The 19,481-nt window shown below is 50.5% G+C and overlaps 1 protein-coding gene across 1 annotated transcript in view; it reads right to left on the reverse strand.

Moving 5' to 3' along the window:
• The window catches only part of FHAD1 (forkhead associated phosphopeptide binding domain 1), a 157,330-nt gene that overhangs the window by 2,348 nt on the left and 135,501 nt on the right, over positions 1 to 19,481 (reverse strand). The window contains exons 27-30 of the mRNA XM_026448299.1: positions 18,851 to 18,978; positions 14,779 to 14,874; positions 14,125 to 14,345; positions 13,388 to 13,553 (exon numbers count right to left, since the gene is read on the reverse strand). Coding sequence (XP_026304084.1) covers positions 13,388 to 13,553; positions 14,125 to 14,345; positions 14,779 to 14,874; positions 18,851 to 18,978 — 611 coding nt within the window. The remainder of the gene's footprint in view (positions 1 to 13,387; positions 13,554 to 14,124; positions 14,346 to 14,778; positions 14,875 to 18,850; positions 18,979 to 19,481) is intronic.

A 19,481-nucleotide genomic window follows, 5' to 3' on the forward strand; every position in this document is an offset into this window, starting at 1 on the left:
AAAAATACAAAAAACTAGCCGGGCGAGGTGGCGGGCGCCTGTAGTCCCAGCTACTCGGGAGGCTGAGGCAGGAGAATGGCGTAAACCCGGGAGGCAGAGCTTGCAGTGAGCTGAGATCCGGCCACTGCAGTCCAGCCCGGGCGACAGAGAGAGACTCCGTCTAAAAAAAAAAAAAAAAAAAAAAGAAAGAAAGTTTAGGGATTAGTGTTGGGCTGCATTCAAAGCTGTCCTGGGCCGCAGGGTGCACAAGCTTGGCTTAGCAGAAGGAAATGAAGTCTATTTAAGGGGGTCTGTTTAACCTCTTGAGCACTTCCCAGATCAAAGGAGGGGGCATCCTGGCGGCCATGTGCATGACCCCACTCCCAGGCTGTATTTGTTGGACACTTGGCACAGTCAGGCTTTTCCGATGCCCACTCCCAGGAGTCGGGGTAATGGGCTGTGAGATGCCACTCACTCTCTGGGCTTGCCCTTTGAATTGAGGGACTATAAGGTTGTCCTTTCCTGTCACATGACTGGAGAGAGAGGAAGTCAGCAGAGGTATGGACAGGGGCAGAGAAATGACAGAGACGTGTGTGTGCCCCAGTGCGTGCACGCATGAGAGAGATGATGCCTGGGCTATCCTAGTTCTCTCCCATAGCTTTTATGAGGCATTCATTTCTGTATCTTTATAAAAGCCCCCCGCTCTGCCCCCTTTCTGAGTAGGTTTTTGTTAACTGCAACCCAAGATCTCTCTAACAGTTCTGGACACACCGTAGACACTACTGTGGCTTGCACGTTTCTTGCCAACAGGATTTCCCTTGCCAACCCCGTCTCCTGCAAAGCTTTGCCACCAGCCTTCAGGCTACACATACACCTGAGGCAAGAGGGCTGGGTGGCCGGTCGCGTTTCAGCTCTGCCACTCGCTACGTGATCCTCAGTTTCCTCATCTGCCAAATAGGGATGAATATCCATCCTGCCTTCCTCAGAGGGCAGAGAGATTCTGGGAGGATTTCAATGGAAGGGTCTGTTAGGACTATCGCTTAAGCTCTTTCCACCTTAAGATGGATTTAAAAATCACCTCCTGAGGCCCATGGCAGTGGCTGATGGGAGCCTCAAACGTGTTTTGAGACTCTGCATTCAAGATCGTTTCAGGGCAAGAAAGGGTCAGTCAGTCCTATACCAGCCCACAAAGTAAATATTTGTGTGAATGCCCAGGGAAAAAGAAAACAGATAGCAAACTCAAAAGCCTTCCCCCTTAAACAACCCTTACTTTATATTCCTTTTCATTTGATTTTCAATAAAATTGCTTACTGTGGATGGTTTCCAAATGCCAGTGCCCTGAGCCCGTGTGGAGTTGGCTGTCAGAGTGGGAGCCGGGGAGTTTTTTAAAGAGTCCCAGGTCCCCGGTCCCCAGCCCCAGGGCTGCCAGGAGCATGGGATGGGAAGCACCACGGAAGGGGCTTTGGTTCTCTTTATGAAGTGACAAGGGATGGGGCAGCAGAAGGCAGCCAGGACGGCTGCCCTGGGAATGGGGAATGTGAAATGCACAGATTCCGTTTGAGATATTTGGAACCACGTGCCTCACCCTTAGAATGAAAAGGCAGGGGTAGAAGTCAGTCATTTAAATAGGGACACTCAGGTGTGAATGACCTCAGGCCATCCTGGGGTGGCTGCTTCAGGAAACTGCAAGCCTCAGCTCTAGGAATTCCCCTGTCCACTCCCACACAACCTCAGGAATGGGTTTAAATATCTGGTCCTCAGCTGGGCACAGTGGCTCACGCCTGTAATCCCAGCACTTTCGGAGGCCGAGGTGGGCGGATCACGAGGTCAGGAGATCCAGACCACGGTGAAACGGGCCCGGTGGTGGGCGCCTGTAGTCCCAGCTACTTGGGAGGGTGAGGCAGGAGAATGGCATGAACCCGGGAGGCGGAGCTTGCATTGAGCCGAGATGGTGCCACTGCACTCCAGCCTGGGCAACAGAGCGAGACTCTGTCTCAAAACAAACAAACAAACAAACAAACAAACATCCGGTCCTCAAGGAGGCCTCTCCTGGAGCTTGGACGGGGGGTGAAGGGGTCCCTGTGAAATATGCTCAGCTCCTTCCAGAGGCCTTTGTCCTCCAAACACCGGGCACAAAGTTATCAGCCCTTGCCCCCTGAGAATTCTTTCTTTCTTTCTTTCTTTTTTGAGACGGAGTGTTGCTCTGTCCCCCAGGCTGGAGTGCAGTGGCGCGACCTCGGCTCACTGCAAGCTCCGCCTCCACTGCAAGGTTCGCGCCAGAGTAGCTGGGACTATAGGCGCGGCTTCCACGCCCAGCTAATTGTTTGCATTTTTAGTAGAGACAGGGTTTCACCTTATTAGCCAGGATGGTGTCAATCTCCTGACCTCATGATCTGCCCACCTCAGCCTCCCAAAGTGCTGGGATTACAGGCGTGAACCACCGCACCCGGCCTGCCCCCTGAGAATTCTTAGAGACCTTTTTCCTAACCTCCTCACCCTTTCACAGATAGCAGAGTGTGTGTGTGTGTGTGTGTGTGTATTCACATCTATGTAGATGTGTCTATTGCTTTATACATAGAAAGAATGAATTTTTGGCCAAGGGTGGGGGCTCACGCCTGTAATCCCTCCACTTTGGGAGGGTGGACCACCTGAGGTCAGGAGTTCCAGACCACCCTGGCCAATATAGTGAAACCCTGTCTCTACTAAAAATACAAAAATGAGCCAGGTATGGTGCGTGCCTGTAGTCCCAACTACTAGGGACGCTGAGGCAGGAGAATTGCTTGAATGTGCACAGTAGGTGGCCTAGCCTAGGTACTCAGTAAGTACTTAACTTACTGGAGCTTACTTAACTGGAAGATTTTCCTTTTTAGCATACAGCCCACAAACAAAAGACTGTTGGCCAAAATGAAAAAAAAAAATCAATGAATGGTACTTTGGAGGACAGAAAACAAAAACCCACAGGGCCTTGAAAAGAAAGGCACAAATCCAGTTCTGAGGCTTGTTAGGGATGGACACATTTTTTATGAGCAAGTAAGCCTGAAAATGTAGATTTTCCATGTCCCATCTTCTTCAGGGTGGTCGTGATGACTCCACCACCTTAAGGACTTGAGGCACACTACAGAGGACAGAGACCCCAAGCTACACATTTCAAGGAACCTGGAGAAAAACTTTTTGCACCAAGGAGGTCCAAGCCATCAAACCCTTTTGATGCCTTTTGCATCGAAGAAAAATCGATCTTGTTTTTCTCAAGCTGTGGCTGAAGGGCTGGATAAATGGGAAGATCACTCTGTTCTTAGGCGAAGCACCATCTGCCCCCATTCTGTTAAGCCTGAAATTCCAGGGGGCTTCACCTCTAACAGCACCACAATATCCCTACATCCAGGGCCCATCCCAATGTCAGTGTTGTCATTTTACATCTCCATGTCATTCTCAGCCAATACCTGGTGGCAGGGCGGTGTCTGCCTGCTCCAGTCTTTCCAAGTATGTGGATGAGTAAGCAACAGACCTCCCCTTCATTCCCACTTTGCAGGTGGCAAAGGTCTCAGGTCTAGGGGGACCCTGGGGACACTCTCTACCCTCCTAACCAGAGCAGCAGCCACCTTCTAGTAGTCTTAGGACAATGGTGTCAGTTAAAAGGAGGCTTCTATTTTCCAAAAATGTCCCTTGCATAGAATATCTTCAGTTTTTCCAATGATAATTTTGTTGTCTCAGAATAACTGTGGCCTTTTATCAAACTTGTTAAATAAGTCTTTCTTATTCATCAAGAAAGAAATGTGTTTTGCTTTCAAGCTTCCTGAGAGCTTGCCTCTACTTTCTGCAAAGCAGGAGTGTGGATTGGATCAATTCCAGTTCCAGGGCTGATTTGTGAATGGCAATGATTCAACGTGTTTAAGATTTTATAGACTTGATTAAAAAAGAGTATTCAGCCGGGTGCGGTGGCTCACTCCTGTAATCCCAGCACTTCGGGAGGCTGAGGCAGGCGGATCACGAGGTCAGAAGATCGAGACTATCCTGGCTAACACGGTGAAACCCTGTCTCTACTAAAAATATAAAAAAAATTAGCCAGGTGTGGTGGCACGTGCCTGTAGTCCAAGCTACTTGGGAGGCTGAAGCAGGAGAATTGCTTGATCCTAGGAGGCAGAGGTTGCAGTGAGCTGAGATCTAGCCACTGCACTCCAGCCTGGGCAACAGAGTGAGACTCTGTCTCAAAACAATACAAAACAAAACAAAACAAGACAAAACAGAGAATTCTAGAGGATGCTCTTTCTGCTTACCTGGGAATTTGAGTTCTGCATCCTGTTCTTCACCATCTTTACAAATACTCGTCTCTTTAATACAGAAATAATAAGAACAGAATTTAGCTTAGATTCCTCTTTGCCTTTTGCATCAAAGAAAAATGGATTTTTCTCTACTCTTAGATGCTACCCATTTGGAATGCTGGGCCTTCCTAGGGACAGCATTCCAGATGGGTAGCATATGAAAATTGAGAAAAATCCATTTTCTCAACAAGAAGGGGGCACAGCTTTTGGAAGCCACGGTGCCCCATCTTGCTGAGTCTCTTGGGGGTCTCTGTTCTAGATTTCAGCAGAGGTGGAGGCTGCTCAACCCAGGGCCTGTGAAGAACACTGCTCTTCTCGGAGGACACGTCTGTGTTAGCTGGAGGCAGCACCTCCCAGAGCAGGTGGAAGGGCTGCAGATGCCCGGTGGTTCACACCTTGGCATCCCAATGGCTCAGGGATGGTGGGGCCCATGATGGCTGAACTCCCTTCAGGGGGGCCTGTTTGAGTGCCACTGTCACCCGGAATCTGAAGCTTGCTATTTCCCTGGGGTTTGATTTACAGTTGCTGATCCTGGGGTCCCCAAGATGTGGCACCTCAGGGACAGTTCCCTGAAGAAAGAGCAACCCCAGATACTAGGGACCCCTCAGGGAGGGAGGGAGCTGGGCCCCCTCTCAGAGATCCCTGACTTTCCCTGGGGGTCACCAACCTCATGCCCATAGGGGCCAGGAAGTCAAAGAAGGTGGCGAGATGGACATGGCAGCAAACCCAGGGGCCGGGGTCCTTTGTAAGGGGCTGGAAGCTGGTGGCATGTGGGACTGTGGGTCTAGTGTCACCAGCGGATCCAAGTTTCCCAAAGAAGTCAGAAATCTGGAGTATTCTGTTAAAGTGCCATTTTGTTTGTTTGTTTTGTTTTGTTTTGTTTTTTGAGACAGAGTCTTGCTCTGTTGCCCAGGCTGGAGTGCAGTGGCGAGATCTCGGCTCACTGCAACCTTTGCTTCCCAGGTTCAAGCGATTCTCCTGCCTCAGCCTCCCGAGTAGCTGGGATTACAGGTGCCCACCACCACACCCGGCTAATTTTTGTATTTTTAGTAGAGATGAGATTTCACCACGTTGGCCAAGCTGGTCTGGAACTCCTGACCTCAAGTGATCGGCCTGCCTTGTCCTCCCGAAGTGCTGCGATTACAGACGTGAGCCACTATGCCTGGCCAAAAGTGCCTTATTTTGAAATGATACTTTAACAAACCCCCAAAACAAACAAACAAAAATTCCATGGGCCAAAAGAGGCATAGCCTTGGGCTGCCATTTTGTGACGTCTGCCTCAGGGCCTCCCTGCTTGGCATCTAGCTGGCGCTCAGTGGACAGCTGTGGGTTGCCAGATAAAATACAGGATACCCAGTTACATTTGAATTTCAGAATGAAAACAAACACTTTAAGTATGTCCCATGCAATATTTGGAACATACTTAACACTAAATCACTATTTGTTATTTATCTGAAATTCAAATATAGCTGGGTATCTTGCTTTATTTTTTCCTTTAAATCTGGCAACCCCATTTGGCATTCCCCAGACCCACGGGGACAGTGAGTCAGGCTGTCTTTTAGGATAGGGGCATAGGTGCTCATAAGTCTCCACTGTTCTCCCACAGCAACAGTCTGTGAAGACTCGTGCCCTGCATTTAGCTGACAGTTGACCTCTAGAAGGCCTGGAGCCTGCAGCCACTCAATATTTATCACAAAGTTAGTGAGAGGAACAAATTCAGCAGAGAGTCATCATTTCAGATATTGCCAAGCAATGGTTTTAAACCTCTCTTCCCTCCTAATTTCTTCTTTTCCAGCAGGTTTTGTTTGTTTGTTTTTGTTTTTGTTTTTGAGACAGATTCTTGCTCTGTTGCCCAGGCTAGGGTTCAGCGGCACGCTCAAGTGGCTCATCGCAGTCTTGAAATCTGGGCTCAAGAGATTGTCCCACCTCAGCCTCCCGAGCAGCTGGGACTACAGGTGTACGCCACCATGCCTAATTTTTTGTGCTTTTGTAGAGCCAGGGTTTCCCAATGTTGCCCAGGCTGACCCTGGGCTCAAGTCATCCGCCTGCCTTGGCCTGTCAACATTCTGGGATTACAGGTGTGCCAGCAGGATTCTTTACCCACACAAAGTCCGCTCAGTGGACACTGAGCACTGGAGAGCAGAGCCCCGCCCCGTACAGATCTGCTAGATCTGCTTTTACTGAACTTGACTGGATTCAGTGGGATGTGATGACATCCATCTGTCTCAAGGGCTGTTCTCAGCCATGGCTCGCTCAGCCCACGTCACCCCACGAAGGCTGTTCTTAAAGATGCTGCTCTTTATGTCGCACAGCGTCCCCTCCAGGGGGAAAGTCCAGCAAGGTCTTTGCTCTAAGAGCACTTGCGAGCATCCATCCATTGTATCTCATGGACACTGTGAACTGTGACCCAGTTGATCTCCCATTTCTCATTGGCTGCCAGGAAGGTCGGAGTCGAACAGGGCTCTCCCTCGGCAGGGGTGGAAGTGCTTATGTGAGGCACTTTCATCCTCATTCCCTCTCCATTTTGTAACCACTCCCACCTTCTTTCACCACCCTCATTTCATTCCTAGGACAGGGGTCCCTGGGGCTCCTCACTCCTCCCTTCTTCTCTTAGGACCTTGTCTCCAAGTCCCCAAGTCACTTAGTGGCCTAGGATGGCTGCTCCATGAGCTAAAGCTGTGCTGGAATATTCCTTCTGCCTTCTCTCACCTTAATGGACTGAGCTTGATGCTTGCTTATCTCTTAGGTCATCCCTTCAAACGGGCCAGGGGCTGGGGAGGGAGGGAGGGAGGGAGGGAGGGAGGTGGGGCAGGGGCTGGGGAGGGAAGGGAGGGAGGGAGGTGGGGCAGGGGCTGGGGAGGGAAGGGAGGGAGGCAGGTGTGCGGTGCTCCTTGGGTAGCGCGTGCAGGCATTTGCACGCCATGAGCTCTTAACCCCTGTTAAGACAGTCTCTACTGTGTGTCTGCAACATCAGAACACCTCTCATACCTGCCTCTCTTTCTCTTTGAAGGCACAGTTGCAAGGTGTCGATTCTTTTGCGTTTCTCGGTTCGTGCTCCTCTACGCCTTCCTGAGTGAAAAGTATCAGGTTAGCAAGAGAGTGCTAACCTTAGTGTGTCCTTACCTGTTCCAGTCTGGGACAGGCATCTGAGGTTTCTAGGAGATGCTGGGACTCACTCAGACAGGTGGGCAGAAGGTAAGGGATCACGGCAGGGGAGTCTTTTTCTTTTTTATTTGAGACAGGGTCTCGCTCTGTCACACAGGCTGGAGTGCAGTGGCATGACCACGGCTCACTGTAGCCTCGACCTCCCAGGCTCAAGCGATCCTCCCACCTCAGCCTCCCAAGTAGCTGGGACTACAGGCATGCACCACCGCACCCAGCCAATTTTTTTCATTTTTAGTAGAGATGGGGTTTTGCCATATTGCCCAGGCTGGTCACCATCTCCTGGGCTCAAGCCCTCCTCCTGTATCACCCTCCCAAAGTGCTGGGATTACAAGTGTGAGTCACCACGCCCAGCTAATTTTTTATTTTTTTGTAGAGATGGGGGTCGTGCTATGTTGCCCAGGCTGATCTCAAACTCCTGGCCTCTAGTTATCCTTCTGCCTCGGCCTCCCAAAGTGTTAGGGTTACAGGCATGAGCCACTGCACCCGGCCTGGTATCTTTTTCTCGAGCCATCTTCTATCCACACACTGCACCACTCTAGCCACATTTTACTTTTCCATCCTGGTGAGGGCCCGAGGTTACCACCCTCATCCCACACATCTACCAATTTCTACTTTTTGATCAAAAACACACAGTGGTGCTGAGGAAACCAGCATCTTGAAAATACCCGGGCCAATGAAAATCTTGGGAAATAGTTAAATAAAATAGTACTGATATGATGATGTAGAAAACAGTACTGATACGATGGCCGAGTGTGGTGGCTCATGCCTATAATCCCAGAAGTTTGGGAGGCCAAAGTGGACAGATCACTTGAGCCCAGGAGCTCCAGACCAGCCTGGGTGACACAGTAAAACTCTCTACTAAAAAATACAAAAATGACTCTCTACTGAAAAAATACAAAAATTAGCCAGGCCTGGTGGCAAGTGCCTTGTAGTCCCAGCTACTGGGGAGACTGAGGTAGGAGGATCATTTGAGACTGGGAGGCAGAGGTTGCAGTGAGCCAAGATTGTGCTACTGCACTCCAGTCTGGGCAACAGAGCGAGAGTCTGTCTTAAGCAAGCAAACAAACAAAAAGAAAAAACAAAAATAAAAACAAAAAACCAGAAGAAAGAAAAGAAGAAAAAGAGAAAAGAGCATGATCGAGAGGTCCTGTTAGCTAAGGGTTTTTACATGCGTTCCTTCACAGGATTGATTCCTGTGGGTTAAGCACATTTTTATTTTCATCTTAAAGATGAGGGACTTGAGCTCATAATGCAGAGGGAAGGTTAGGGGCTCCAGCCCAGCTGAGACCACTCCGCAAAGCTGTAGCCAAGCCCCTTGGGGAGGATTTGATTGGCTGGAGCCCGGAAGGGAAGCTGGGCTGCTCCCCAGCCAGAAGCAGCTAGTACATTTCAGCGGTTCTCACATTCAAGTCCTAATAAAGGCCGAAGAACGGGCTTGCATCCTTCTCCAAGGGCAACTTCTGTGCGTTTAAAATGTTCCTATTGAAAATCCCAGTCTTAACCCATTCACGAAAATATCGGCTGTTTCTTGGCTGTAGCCCTAGTTGTATTCACTAAATAGAAAAGACAGCTTTACAAAGGCACTGCTGGCTCTAGGAGGACCCAGGAAAAAGTCTCGGGGTCTGCAGGACTCGCCAGCCGGCAGGAAGCTCATTGAAATTGATGCAGGCATTGCCCCCGCCCCCGAGTGGCCTTTTCTCTTCCCCACAGTAACCGAGTAACCGAGCTTGCTCTGTGGCAGGCTCTGCCGGCATCACACCATTTAACCACCCCACGAAGCAGGTCCTGTTGTCCCCGTTATTGCTGCTGTTGAGAAACCTGAGACAGAGGTAAAGTTACCTACTGAGGCTCATTCAGGGACAGAGGTGGGCTTGAACCCTATGCCGTATCTGTCTGACTCCAAAGTCTGCCTCTCATCTCAGAGACTCTGCCACCTTATTTAGCAATGTGGGAAGCAAACTAAATTGGGCACAGCCTGGGCCATTGTCACTGTCACACTGTCACTGCAGGGGAGCTGTGGACCCAGGGCATCCCGGAGTTAGGAGGCCGATGACCACGAGGTTCTCTGTGAATGACCAGCACTGAGGTTTCTCCCAGCATTTTATGTCAGGTCTGATTTGCCAGAGGTATTAGTATAGAACTATGCCTTTCTTCTGTTTTAAAAGAGACGAGGTCTTGCTCTGTTGCCCAGGCTGGAGGGCAGTGGCGTGATCATAGCTTACTGCAGCCCCAAACTACTAGGCTCAAGTGATCCTCCTGCCTTAGCCTCCCAAGTAGCTGAGACTACGGGTGTGTGGTGCCACACCTGGCTAATTTGTTTATTTTTGTTTTTAGAGGTGGTGTCTTGCTACGTTGCCCAGGCTGGTCTCAAGTGATCCTCCTGCCTCAGCCTCCCAAAGTTCTGGTATTACAGACGTGTGCCACCCTGCCCGGCTGGAAGGATGATTTTTGACTCTAGAAAGTTCTGCTCAGTGAAGAGATGTTCAGGTGTTAAAACTACAGTGGTTGTCCGTGTGTCGGGGGCGGGTAGTTCTGAAACTCAAGGTGACTAATTTCGTTTCCCAGAGCCTCAACTGTTCCATCTTTATGAAGGGGTGCTGAGATTTTATACAGGAGACTTGGAAAAAAATCGACCACTTGTGAAAATATTAGGTGTGAAACTAAAAGGAATTCTACTTTCCTTTAACTTCCATTTAATGAAAATATACTCCTAGGAAGCAGCTGCTGCCCAAACAGATGTATACAGGTTCCCTTTTGAATCTTGCAACACTGAAAAAAAACTGTTTTCTGTGATGTTGTCAAACTCTTGAACAGCAAGAAAAAAAGTTTTTTTCCCCCTTTTTTCCTCCCTTGACAAATAGGAGTTTCTGATAACATGTTAGTCACAAACCTTAAATGCAAACTGAGCCTGGGGATGAAACCCGAGAGAAATAGTGACGGAGTAGGCGGGGTGCACCCTGGAAAGGAATGAGGTGGTTGAGTGGATGGGCTGGGAGGGTCGGGATTGGAGGTTGCTGAGGTCCCGTTTCTGTAGCTGAGTAGCCGGGTGACAGCGCCCTCCGACCTCCTCAGTTTCCCCTCTCAGTGGGCAGGTGCCCAGCAGCCCTCCTTGCAGGCTGACATGAGGTAAGGGTGGGCCGTGCCCTGTGGGGTGCGCCTGACAGCAAGTGCTCCATAAATAACACCATCAGCCTTGCTGTGATCGTGGCTCTACTTCTTATCAAATCTTTCCCTAGGTTGTGAATTCCACAAATTTGAAAGTTCCCAGCTCCAGCTGGGGACCTGACACAGGTTTGGCTTGGCCGCTTCGGACCTTCCTCCTCCTGCTCCATGGAAGGCTGGCCAGCCCGCATTGTGTGTGCCTAGGGAGGCCATGAATAATGCATGTAGACTGATTATGTAAATCTGCAGGTTTTCTTTCATTTTCAGCCAGTGCATGACAATGGGCTTTTTAGGGCCCTCTGCCGTCCCATTCTGTGGTTTGGTGTCTCTGCTGTGGGCCTGGCCTGCCAAGCCCTGGGGGACGCTGCCTCGGGAAGGAGTGAGCTCTCCAGTGGGCCCATCAAAGGACATCTCAGGCCTCTGTTGCTGCCCAGATCTCCCTGGCATGGCACAGCGTGAAAGAAAACCATCCTCTGCCCGAGGTGGCCCCATGACATATGCAGAGGGAGCCTGTGATGTTTAATTCAGAGTGGTGAGTGCTGGAAAGGCCGTGTCTGGAGCAGGACATTGACTTCATTTTTGGGGCTGCAAGCCAGGGAACCTGTGGTCTGCAAGGTTTGTGGGATGAAGGCCAGGCCTCTGCAAGGAGGTCACCTGGCTGGTGGAGGGGGCACCCTTCCCTGGGGGTTTGGCCCTCTCTGAGCTCAGGCAGGCAACACACACAAACACACACAAATAGTGTCACAAATAGACAAACCCTCATGTACATGGCACACATGTACAAACACACACACAAGCATGCATGCACACATAAAAGCTGACAGTTACAAGGAGGGGACTCAGGGCCAACCCTGCAGAGAGCAGGAGAACCGGGGTCAGAGGGATCTGGGGTCAGGTCCCAGCCCTCCTTACCAGCCACTGTGTGCACTTGGGCGTCTCTTAACTCTCTGAGGCGCAGTTTCCTCATCTGTAAAATAGGGATCATTGTACCAGGCATGGCTATTAGAGGCTATTAGAAGCCCTATCACGGCTGCAAAGCTCAGATGAGCCCAGTCCCTGGCCTGGAGACGGTCATGAAGAGACGGTGGCTGTGGCTCTTTCCCTTACTTGCCTAACCCCAGCCTTGGGATCTGCTCCACCTTAGGCAAGAGTGAAGGAAAGGGAGAGTCCGGCTCTATTTAGAAGTTGCTGTTCCAGTGCCTTGTGGACTGCAGGAGTGGATGATGAATATGTAAACTGCAAAGCAGACAGGAAAGCCCCTCTGCCAGCTTTCAGGGAGCTTCAGAAGCCGCCTGGGTGCTGCTCATGTGTGACTTGGCTTGGGGAAACTTTCCAGTGTGTAGACCCTACCGGGTCTGAGGCAGGACTCACCCAGGAGATCAGGTGCACGGGTCACGGGCAGCACGGGTCATGGGCAGCGTGGGGAAGGCAGTGTCCACTGGCTGGTGCCAGGCCCTGGGCAGGTGCTTCAGAGACGGGACAAGCACCCTCACCGTCCGAAAGCACTTGGCTCCGGACGTCTGATGACAGCGAGAGTGGACAGCAGATAGCGAGGGTTGCCTGCATTCTTTCATCCTCACCATCCACCTGTGAGGCAGGGGCTGGAAGCTCCCATTTACTAATGAGGAAAGCAAGGCTCAGAGAGGGGAAGAGACCTGCCCAAGGTCGCACAGTTAATAAGCACAGGGATTTGAGCCCGGGACCGGCTGACTCCTGTACTGTGTTACAGATGAGATACCAGGGTGTGTGTGTGCACGTGTGCGTGTGTGTGGTGGGAGGGGACCCATTTTCCCTGGGTCACCAGCCCGAGACTGGAATCTTGGTTTCTCAACCCAGTGCTATTTCCAACTCTGCGCCGGGGAGCAAATCTCATCCTCACGCCTTTCCTCTGCGGCTCCTTCAGCCGGGAATGTCCACCTTTTCATCTCTTTGGTGGGCAAGCTCCAGCTCTCCTTTGCAGTCACTGGCAGTATCGGGGCTTTGGCAGGCCCTCCCTGTACGCGCTAGGCAGGCTGAGTGCCCTCCCTGGACTGCATCGCCCTGGCACCCTTCGGCGATGGAATCCACCTGAAGTCAGCTCTCTGTCTGTTCCACACTAAGGGATATGTTCTTCGACGACATCCATCTGCCCATCCACCTGTATACTCCGCAGTCCATCTATTCATCCATCTGTCTATCAACCAACCTGTCTGTCCTTCCACCCATCCATTCACCAAATATTTACTGGGTGTCTACCGCGTGCCAGGCACTCAGAATAGTGAATCCAAATCTCTACTCTCTGAGAACTTATATATCCCTAACGCCTGGCAGATTAATATAAATATGAATAACAGCCACCATTAGAAAAATACAGATGATAGCCGGGCGAGGTGACAGGCGCCTGTAGTCCCAGCTACTCGGGAGGCTGAGGTGGGAGAATGGCGTAAACCCAGGAGGCGGAGCTTGCAGTGAGCTGAGATCCGGCTACTGCACTCCAGCCTGGGCGACAGAGCGAGACTCCGTCTCAAAAAAAAAAGAAAAATACAGATGAGCACCATGAGTCTCAGAGAGGTTAAGAAACCTATCTAAGGTCACATAGTAAGCGGTAGAGCTCTGGTCTAAACCTAGGTCTGTCTGATGCAAAAGCTATCCAGTTGCCTCCCTTTCCATCCATCCATGTGTTCTGCACTTCCTGGATCCTCCAGGGACTTCCCTTGGCCATTGCTAATGGGAGCTGCAGGGCAGCCAGGGAGGTTCTGCCCTGGGCAGCAGCGCCTCCTCACCTTCTGCTGCCGGATGGCCCTGTTGATCCTCTTCTCCTGGCACAGCTGGTGCTCCATGCGTTCCAGGGCCTCCTTCAGCAGGGCCTTTTCTTCGGCCTCTTTGTAGATATCATCCTCCAGCTTTGCCACCTGCGACTGGTACATCTCAACGGACACTTTGCTCCGCCTAGGTGCAGAGGAGAGATGGCGTCTCTTTTTCCCTTATCTTTCCCAATCACCATCAATGTGCCAGAGCTGGAAGTCTCTCAAAATACATCCAGGTGGGGCTCACTCATGAGTGTCACGCAAGCAGGAGAGCATGTCGAAGATCTGGGGCATGGAGGGCGGAACGAGCCGCTCGTCAGCTGAGTGTGTAGCGGGAGGGGATAAAGGAGGTGCTACCAGCCCCTCCCGACTTCCCAGGGAGTGGGGAACTGTGACTCTTGAAAATACGACGGAGCTGTCAACGCCACACAAGTGGGAAACTGTAAGTCGAAGGTTGCGAGAGGTGCAGCTTGCACAGAAAATAGTCCACAGAATGGAGAAACCATGCACTTCTGCAGCCGCCATCTCAGGGCCAGAACTCCCTCTACCAGGCCTAGTCAGTGCCCTCCCTGTTACCTTTCTGACATTCTAGGTGTTCCACACTCGGGTCTCTGTCCTCCTGTCCCAGGCCTAGGTGTCTGCTGCTAGCCTGAGTTTAGCCAGGAGAAGGGAGGCACGGGCCTTTATGCGGGGATGTGGGGGTGCCGAGGTACCTGAGCTGTTCAACGTCCTTTTCGTATGCTCTCAACAGCTCCTCTTTCCTCTCCAGCTGGTTCTTGAGCTGGGTGATCTTATCAAATACCAGGTCGAGGTCCCTTTGTCGAAGCTGGTTGACCTTGTCCCTCTCCTGGCGGGAGAGGTATTTCATGGACACGTGGCCGGACATGTCCTTGATGTTCATCAGACTTCCAAGGGTTTTGCTCATATCCAGGTACTACAAGGAAAACGTTCGTGTGTAAGAGGCATTACCGGAGGCCGCTGGTGGCCGCTTTAAGGAGGCCAATGTCTAATTCTGTTTCATTCACTTTCTGCAATTGCAGAGAACACACACACGCTTTGAAAGGAGTGCAACTGGGGCTTTCAGCATGACTTTCATTTCTCCCACATCCATTTACGCTATGCCTTTTTTGAGAACCGGGGGTGAAAAATGACAACAGATATAAACACTTCATTCTAACTACCCAGTTTTTCAAGGAATTTGGCTATGCGATTCCTGACCCATGCTGCGATAGTAGGTAGGTCTTGCAGAGTTATTAGAACAACTAAACAGGCATGTGAGGTTGACATTTAAACTATCCCGTGGTTAACACTGACTGCAGGGGACCCAGGCTTTGGATAGCAGCGGGTTGGATGCTGGATGTACGTACCAGCTTTTCACTGAGCTCTAAAGCCTCAGCCACATCCATCTTCCCTGACTTCTCCATGGCTGAGCTGAACCTTGCGTTGCAAAGGCCATTCTGAGGCTGAAATCAGAAAGAAATGAAAGCCCTCTCTTGACATTCCATTGTGACCTTCCATGACCGGAAGCTAAAGCACTGTGTGATTACCGGAGATTAACTCAACAGAGTTGATTTTCAGTCTGGTCCTGATCATTCCGTCTGATTCCTTTGTCAACTGCTTTCTTATAATTGTATTCCTACCCTTCAGAGAATGACTCTGTCTTTGAAGTCTCTGTAATTATACATCACTTGTCTTGGTCTTTGATCATCGCCTGTCTTCCCTCTACAACAGTGGTTCTCAATTGGGGTGGTTTTGTCCCCTCCCCTGGGCCATTTGGCAGTGTTTGGACCCATTTTTGATTGTCACAACTGCAGGCGGGGAGTGCTGCCAGCATCTAGGGGGTAGAGAGCAAAGATGCTACTAGACATCCACACATCCCCCCACAAACTGCGCCAGACTGTGGGCTCCCAAAACATCAACAGTGCTGAGGCCTGGAAACCCTGGTCCAGACGAGAGTGCCAGAGAAGCAGGGACTGGGTTGCTGTTTGCTCACTCTCCCCCTCCTTGTGCCCAGCATGGCGCCTGGCAGAGTGGGCATGTTTGTCGAATGAATGAATGCAGGTTAAACAGAAAATACCCCCCATCCTTTTATTAAAGGAGTGTCATTTTCATGCAGTGGAAACTGGACCCTCACTTCTGACCCTTTCCAGAGATGATGCAGATGGTGGGTGAGCATCACTTTAGACCCTTTCCAGAGAGGAGACAGCTGTGTACCTGCTAAGACCCTGCTCAGCCGGCTGCTTGCTGAAAGCCCCAGTCAAAGGCATAGAAAAGCCACCAGGCCAAGTGGGGAGTCTGGAGGCCATGGACAAGCCCCATACATCCCCTCACAACTAAATTGGGTTGTCAGTGCTCGCCACGGACACCAAGATCATGTCAGCTCGCAGCATTTACTGGCTCTACATTGTAAACCTGGGAGATTTAAAAACAAAAACAAAAAACCCATTCACAAAAATATAAAAGCCTAAAGGTGACTGTGATAGGTGTGACATATTTGTCTATATTAAGAGTGGACATATTTATTTATCTATGAGATGAGAATAAAGCAGGTATTTAAAGATGACAATAAATTGGGCAGACTTGCTACAAAAAGAACCTAAAACGCAGCTTGGTGTCTCCAGCTCCCTGAGCCGCGTCCTCTGCACTCCCCTTCAGAATCCCCTCTCTTTTCCTGCAGGTTGCAGGAGTCCGGAGGGAGGGTGGCCTAAGGAAGAGTCTGGGCTGCAGGTTTGATCACACCATTCCCACCTCCTTCTCTGCAGACCAGCAGGTTACAAGAGGCAGACCTCCAGGGACACAGTCCTGGCTCTGTCAGTCATTATTTTTGTGTCCTCGGGTGACGTGCTTGACCTTCTGAAGCCTTAATTTTTCTTTTTCTTTCTTTTCTTTTTTTTTTTGACGTAATTTTTCTTTTTCTTTCTTTTCTTTTTTTTTTTTGACGGAGTTTCACTCTGTTGCCCAGGCTGGAGTGCAGTGGTGCAATGCTGGTTCACTGCAACCTCCGCCTCCCGGGTTCAAGTGATTCTCGTGCCTCACCACGGATGTGTATCACCATGCCTGGCTAAGTTTTGTATTTTTAGCAGAGACGGGGTTTTGCCATATTGGCCAGGCTGGTCTTGAACTTCTGGCCTCAAGTGATCTGCCTGCCTCGGCCTCCCAAAGTGTTGGGATTACAGGTGTGAGCCACCATGCCTGGCCTGAAGTCTTAATTTTTCTTATCTGTAAAATGAGGATAACAATGGTAACTGGCGCGGGCTGCTGTGTGGATTAAATGAGATAACACATGTGAAGGGCTTTACTCGATGCCTAGTACACAGTAAGCACTCAGTAAATGCCAGCTATTCTTCTTCCTGCTCCTTCTCTTCTTTTTTCTTTTCCTTTTTTGAGACAGGGTCTCACTCTGTCACCCAGGCCAGAGTGCAATGCAATGGTGTGATCTTGGCTCACTGCAGCCTCCACTTCCTGGGCTCAAGTGATTCTTTAACCTCAGCTTCCTGAGTAGCTGGGACTACAGGCATGAGCCACCAATGCCTGGCTAATTTTTTGTAGAGACGGGGTCTCGCCATGATGCCCAGGCTGGCCTTGAACTCCTGAGCTCAAAGTGATCTGCCCGCCTTCGGCTCCCAAAGTGTTGGGATTAGGCATGAGCCACTGCCCTTGGCCCCTTTCTCTTAATTTGAATTGCTGCCAGTGTTGTGTTGGAAGATTGAGGTCTTTTGAGAGAGGGGAGAGGTTTCTTGCTGTGTGGTGTCTGTGGTGGGACTGGGGTCCTGCGGAGGGGAAGGCCTATCTTGGGAGCGGGTCAGTCTGTGGTGGGACAGGAGCACTGCTAAGGGGGAGGCCTGTCTTGGGTGCGGGTCAGGCTGGGGATCGAACTGATCCCAACCTGGAGGCGGTCCCTCCACTCCCACCCTCAGGGAAGTAGGGTTTGATTTTCTCAAGAGAACCAGCTCATTTCCAAAGACCCTCTTCCTGGACTCTCGTAAATGTCCAGAAAAACTGCCGAGAGAATGCAGGATAGCCTCGTTGTTTCTTCTAGAAGCCTGTGTGGTGTGGATCCAGCTGCGGCAGCACACATGCCCTCGGCGGGTCCTGTGACAGATGCTGACCTGTCACGTGTCCATCGAATGCCCAAACATCCATTTAGGGTAAAAAGGCACGTTCAATTGCACAATCAAATCACTTCTGGAAATCCTGTTGTCCCCGCTGGAGAGCAGCAGCACGATCATAGCTCACTGTGGCCTCGAACTCTTGGGCTCAAGTGATCTTCCCATCTCAGCCTCCTGAGTGGCCAGGACTGCAGGTACCTGGCGCCATGCCTGACTAATGTATTTTTCATTTTTTTGTAGAGATAGGGTCTTGCTATGTTTCCCAGGCTGGTCTCAAGCTCCTGACCTCAAGCAATCCTCTTCTCTTGTCCTCACAAAGTGGTGGGATGACAGGCGTGAGCCACCACACCTGGCCTATTTAAATAATATTTAATAATAACATCTATCATTTATTTTTTCCTCTGGAGCCAGGCATTAGGCTAAGCACTTTCCAGAATTATCTCCTTCAGTATTTTTGTCATCATTTTACAGCTGGGAAATGGAGTCCCAGAAAGGTCAAGAGCCTTGCCCAAGGTCACACAGCTTACAGACTTTGGATCTGGACACAGGTCCCTCTGACTCTAGAACTTGTGTGCTCTGAATCACGGCTCCCTTCTCCTGCCTTTTATGTGTTGTGTTTTTCCGGTGACAGTGAAAAGCAAACTTTAGGCAAACTCATGGCACAACATGATCTTAGCCTGCTGAACATGTTCTGCAGAATATCACGCATGATCGGCTGGGCGCGGTGGCTCACGCCTGTCATCCCAGCATTTTGGGAGGCCGAGGCGGGCGGATCACAAGGTCAGGAGATCGAGACCATCCTGGCTAACACGATGAAACCCTGTCTCTACTAAATATACAAAAAATTAGCCGGGTGTGGTGGCGGGCACCTGTAGTCCCAGCTACTCAGGAGGCTGAGGCAGGAGAATGATGTGAACCTGGGAGGTGGAGCTTGCAGTGAGCCGAGATGGTGCCACTGTACTCCAGCCTGGGCGACAGAGTGAGACTCCATCTCTAAATAAATACATACATACATACATACATACATACATACATAATATGACACATGATCTGCAAAGGGGGCCAGCCATGCTTCAGCGATTAATGTGGCCCAATGTCAATGCCATGCTGAACCATGCTGTGCACAAGCACAAGGCTACCTTTCTGTGCAAAGCCTGGACAATGGGTATGGTCGGGGCACCAGCTAGTGAGCACAGACAGCAGCCCATGAGGAAGGACCTGGCCTGAACCACTGATATGTATGGCTGTGCCAGGGAACCCAGCTAGTGTCTGCCCTCAGGCCCCTCCTCTCCACATGCCAGTCACAGCAGAGAGAATTGTCGTTGGTTACCGCTAGGATCTCCATTCTTGAGAGAGCTGGCAAATCTGGTTTTGCATCCAATAGTATTTTCTGGATACTGCCTTCCATTCTGAGGTTCTTTAAATCTAGAAAGGATTCATTCTGGTGGTCTTTATGATCTATAAAACAAATAAAGTAGACTCAAAAGAAAGGCTCAGGAAGAAGTTATTTCATGTAATAACCATAGCAACTATTTACGGGACAGTTACACAGGCCTGTTTTAATCCTTACGACCTCCCATGGCAGATGAGGACACAGGCCTAGAGAGATAAAATGACCTGGCCAAGGTCACCCGGCTCATAGGAGGCTGCAGCCACACAGGTATCAGTGTGGTGGACCTTCTAAGGCCCTTCAGCCATGGAACCAGGATGGAACTTGAACCAGGCTTCCAGGTCCTAGACCAGTGCCCTAGCCTGCAGTGGGCCCCAAGTCTTAGGAGAGCTCTGTCCCCTCTAAAGGGGGTCCTCTAAGTGGTTCTCCAACATTGCTCCTTAGACAGTATTCGTCCATGACAAAGTTCTCACCCAGCCACCATGAAATAAGAAAAACTAGGCCAGGAGTGGTAGCTCACGCCTGTAACCTCAGCACTTCGGGAGGCTGAGGCAGGTGGATCAAGAGGTCA

Source organism: Piliocolobus tephrosceles, chromosome 1 (genome assembly GCF_002776525.5).
Source record: "Piliocolobus tephrosceles isolate RC106 chromosome 1, ASM277652v3, whole genome shotgun sequence".
NCBI lineage: Eukaryota > Metazoa > Chordata > Mammalia > Primates > Cercopithecidae > Piliocolobus > Piliocolobus tephrosceles.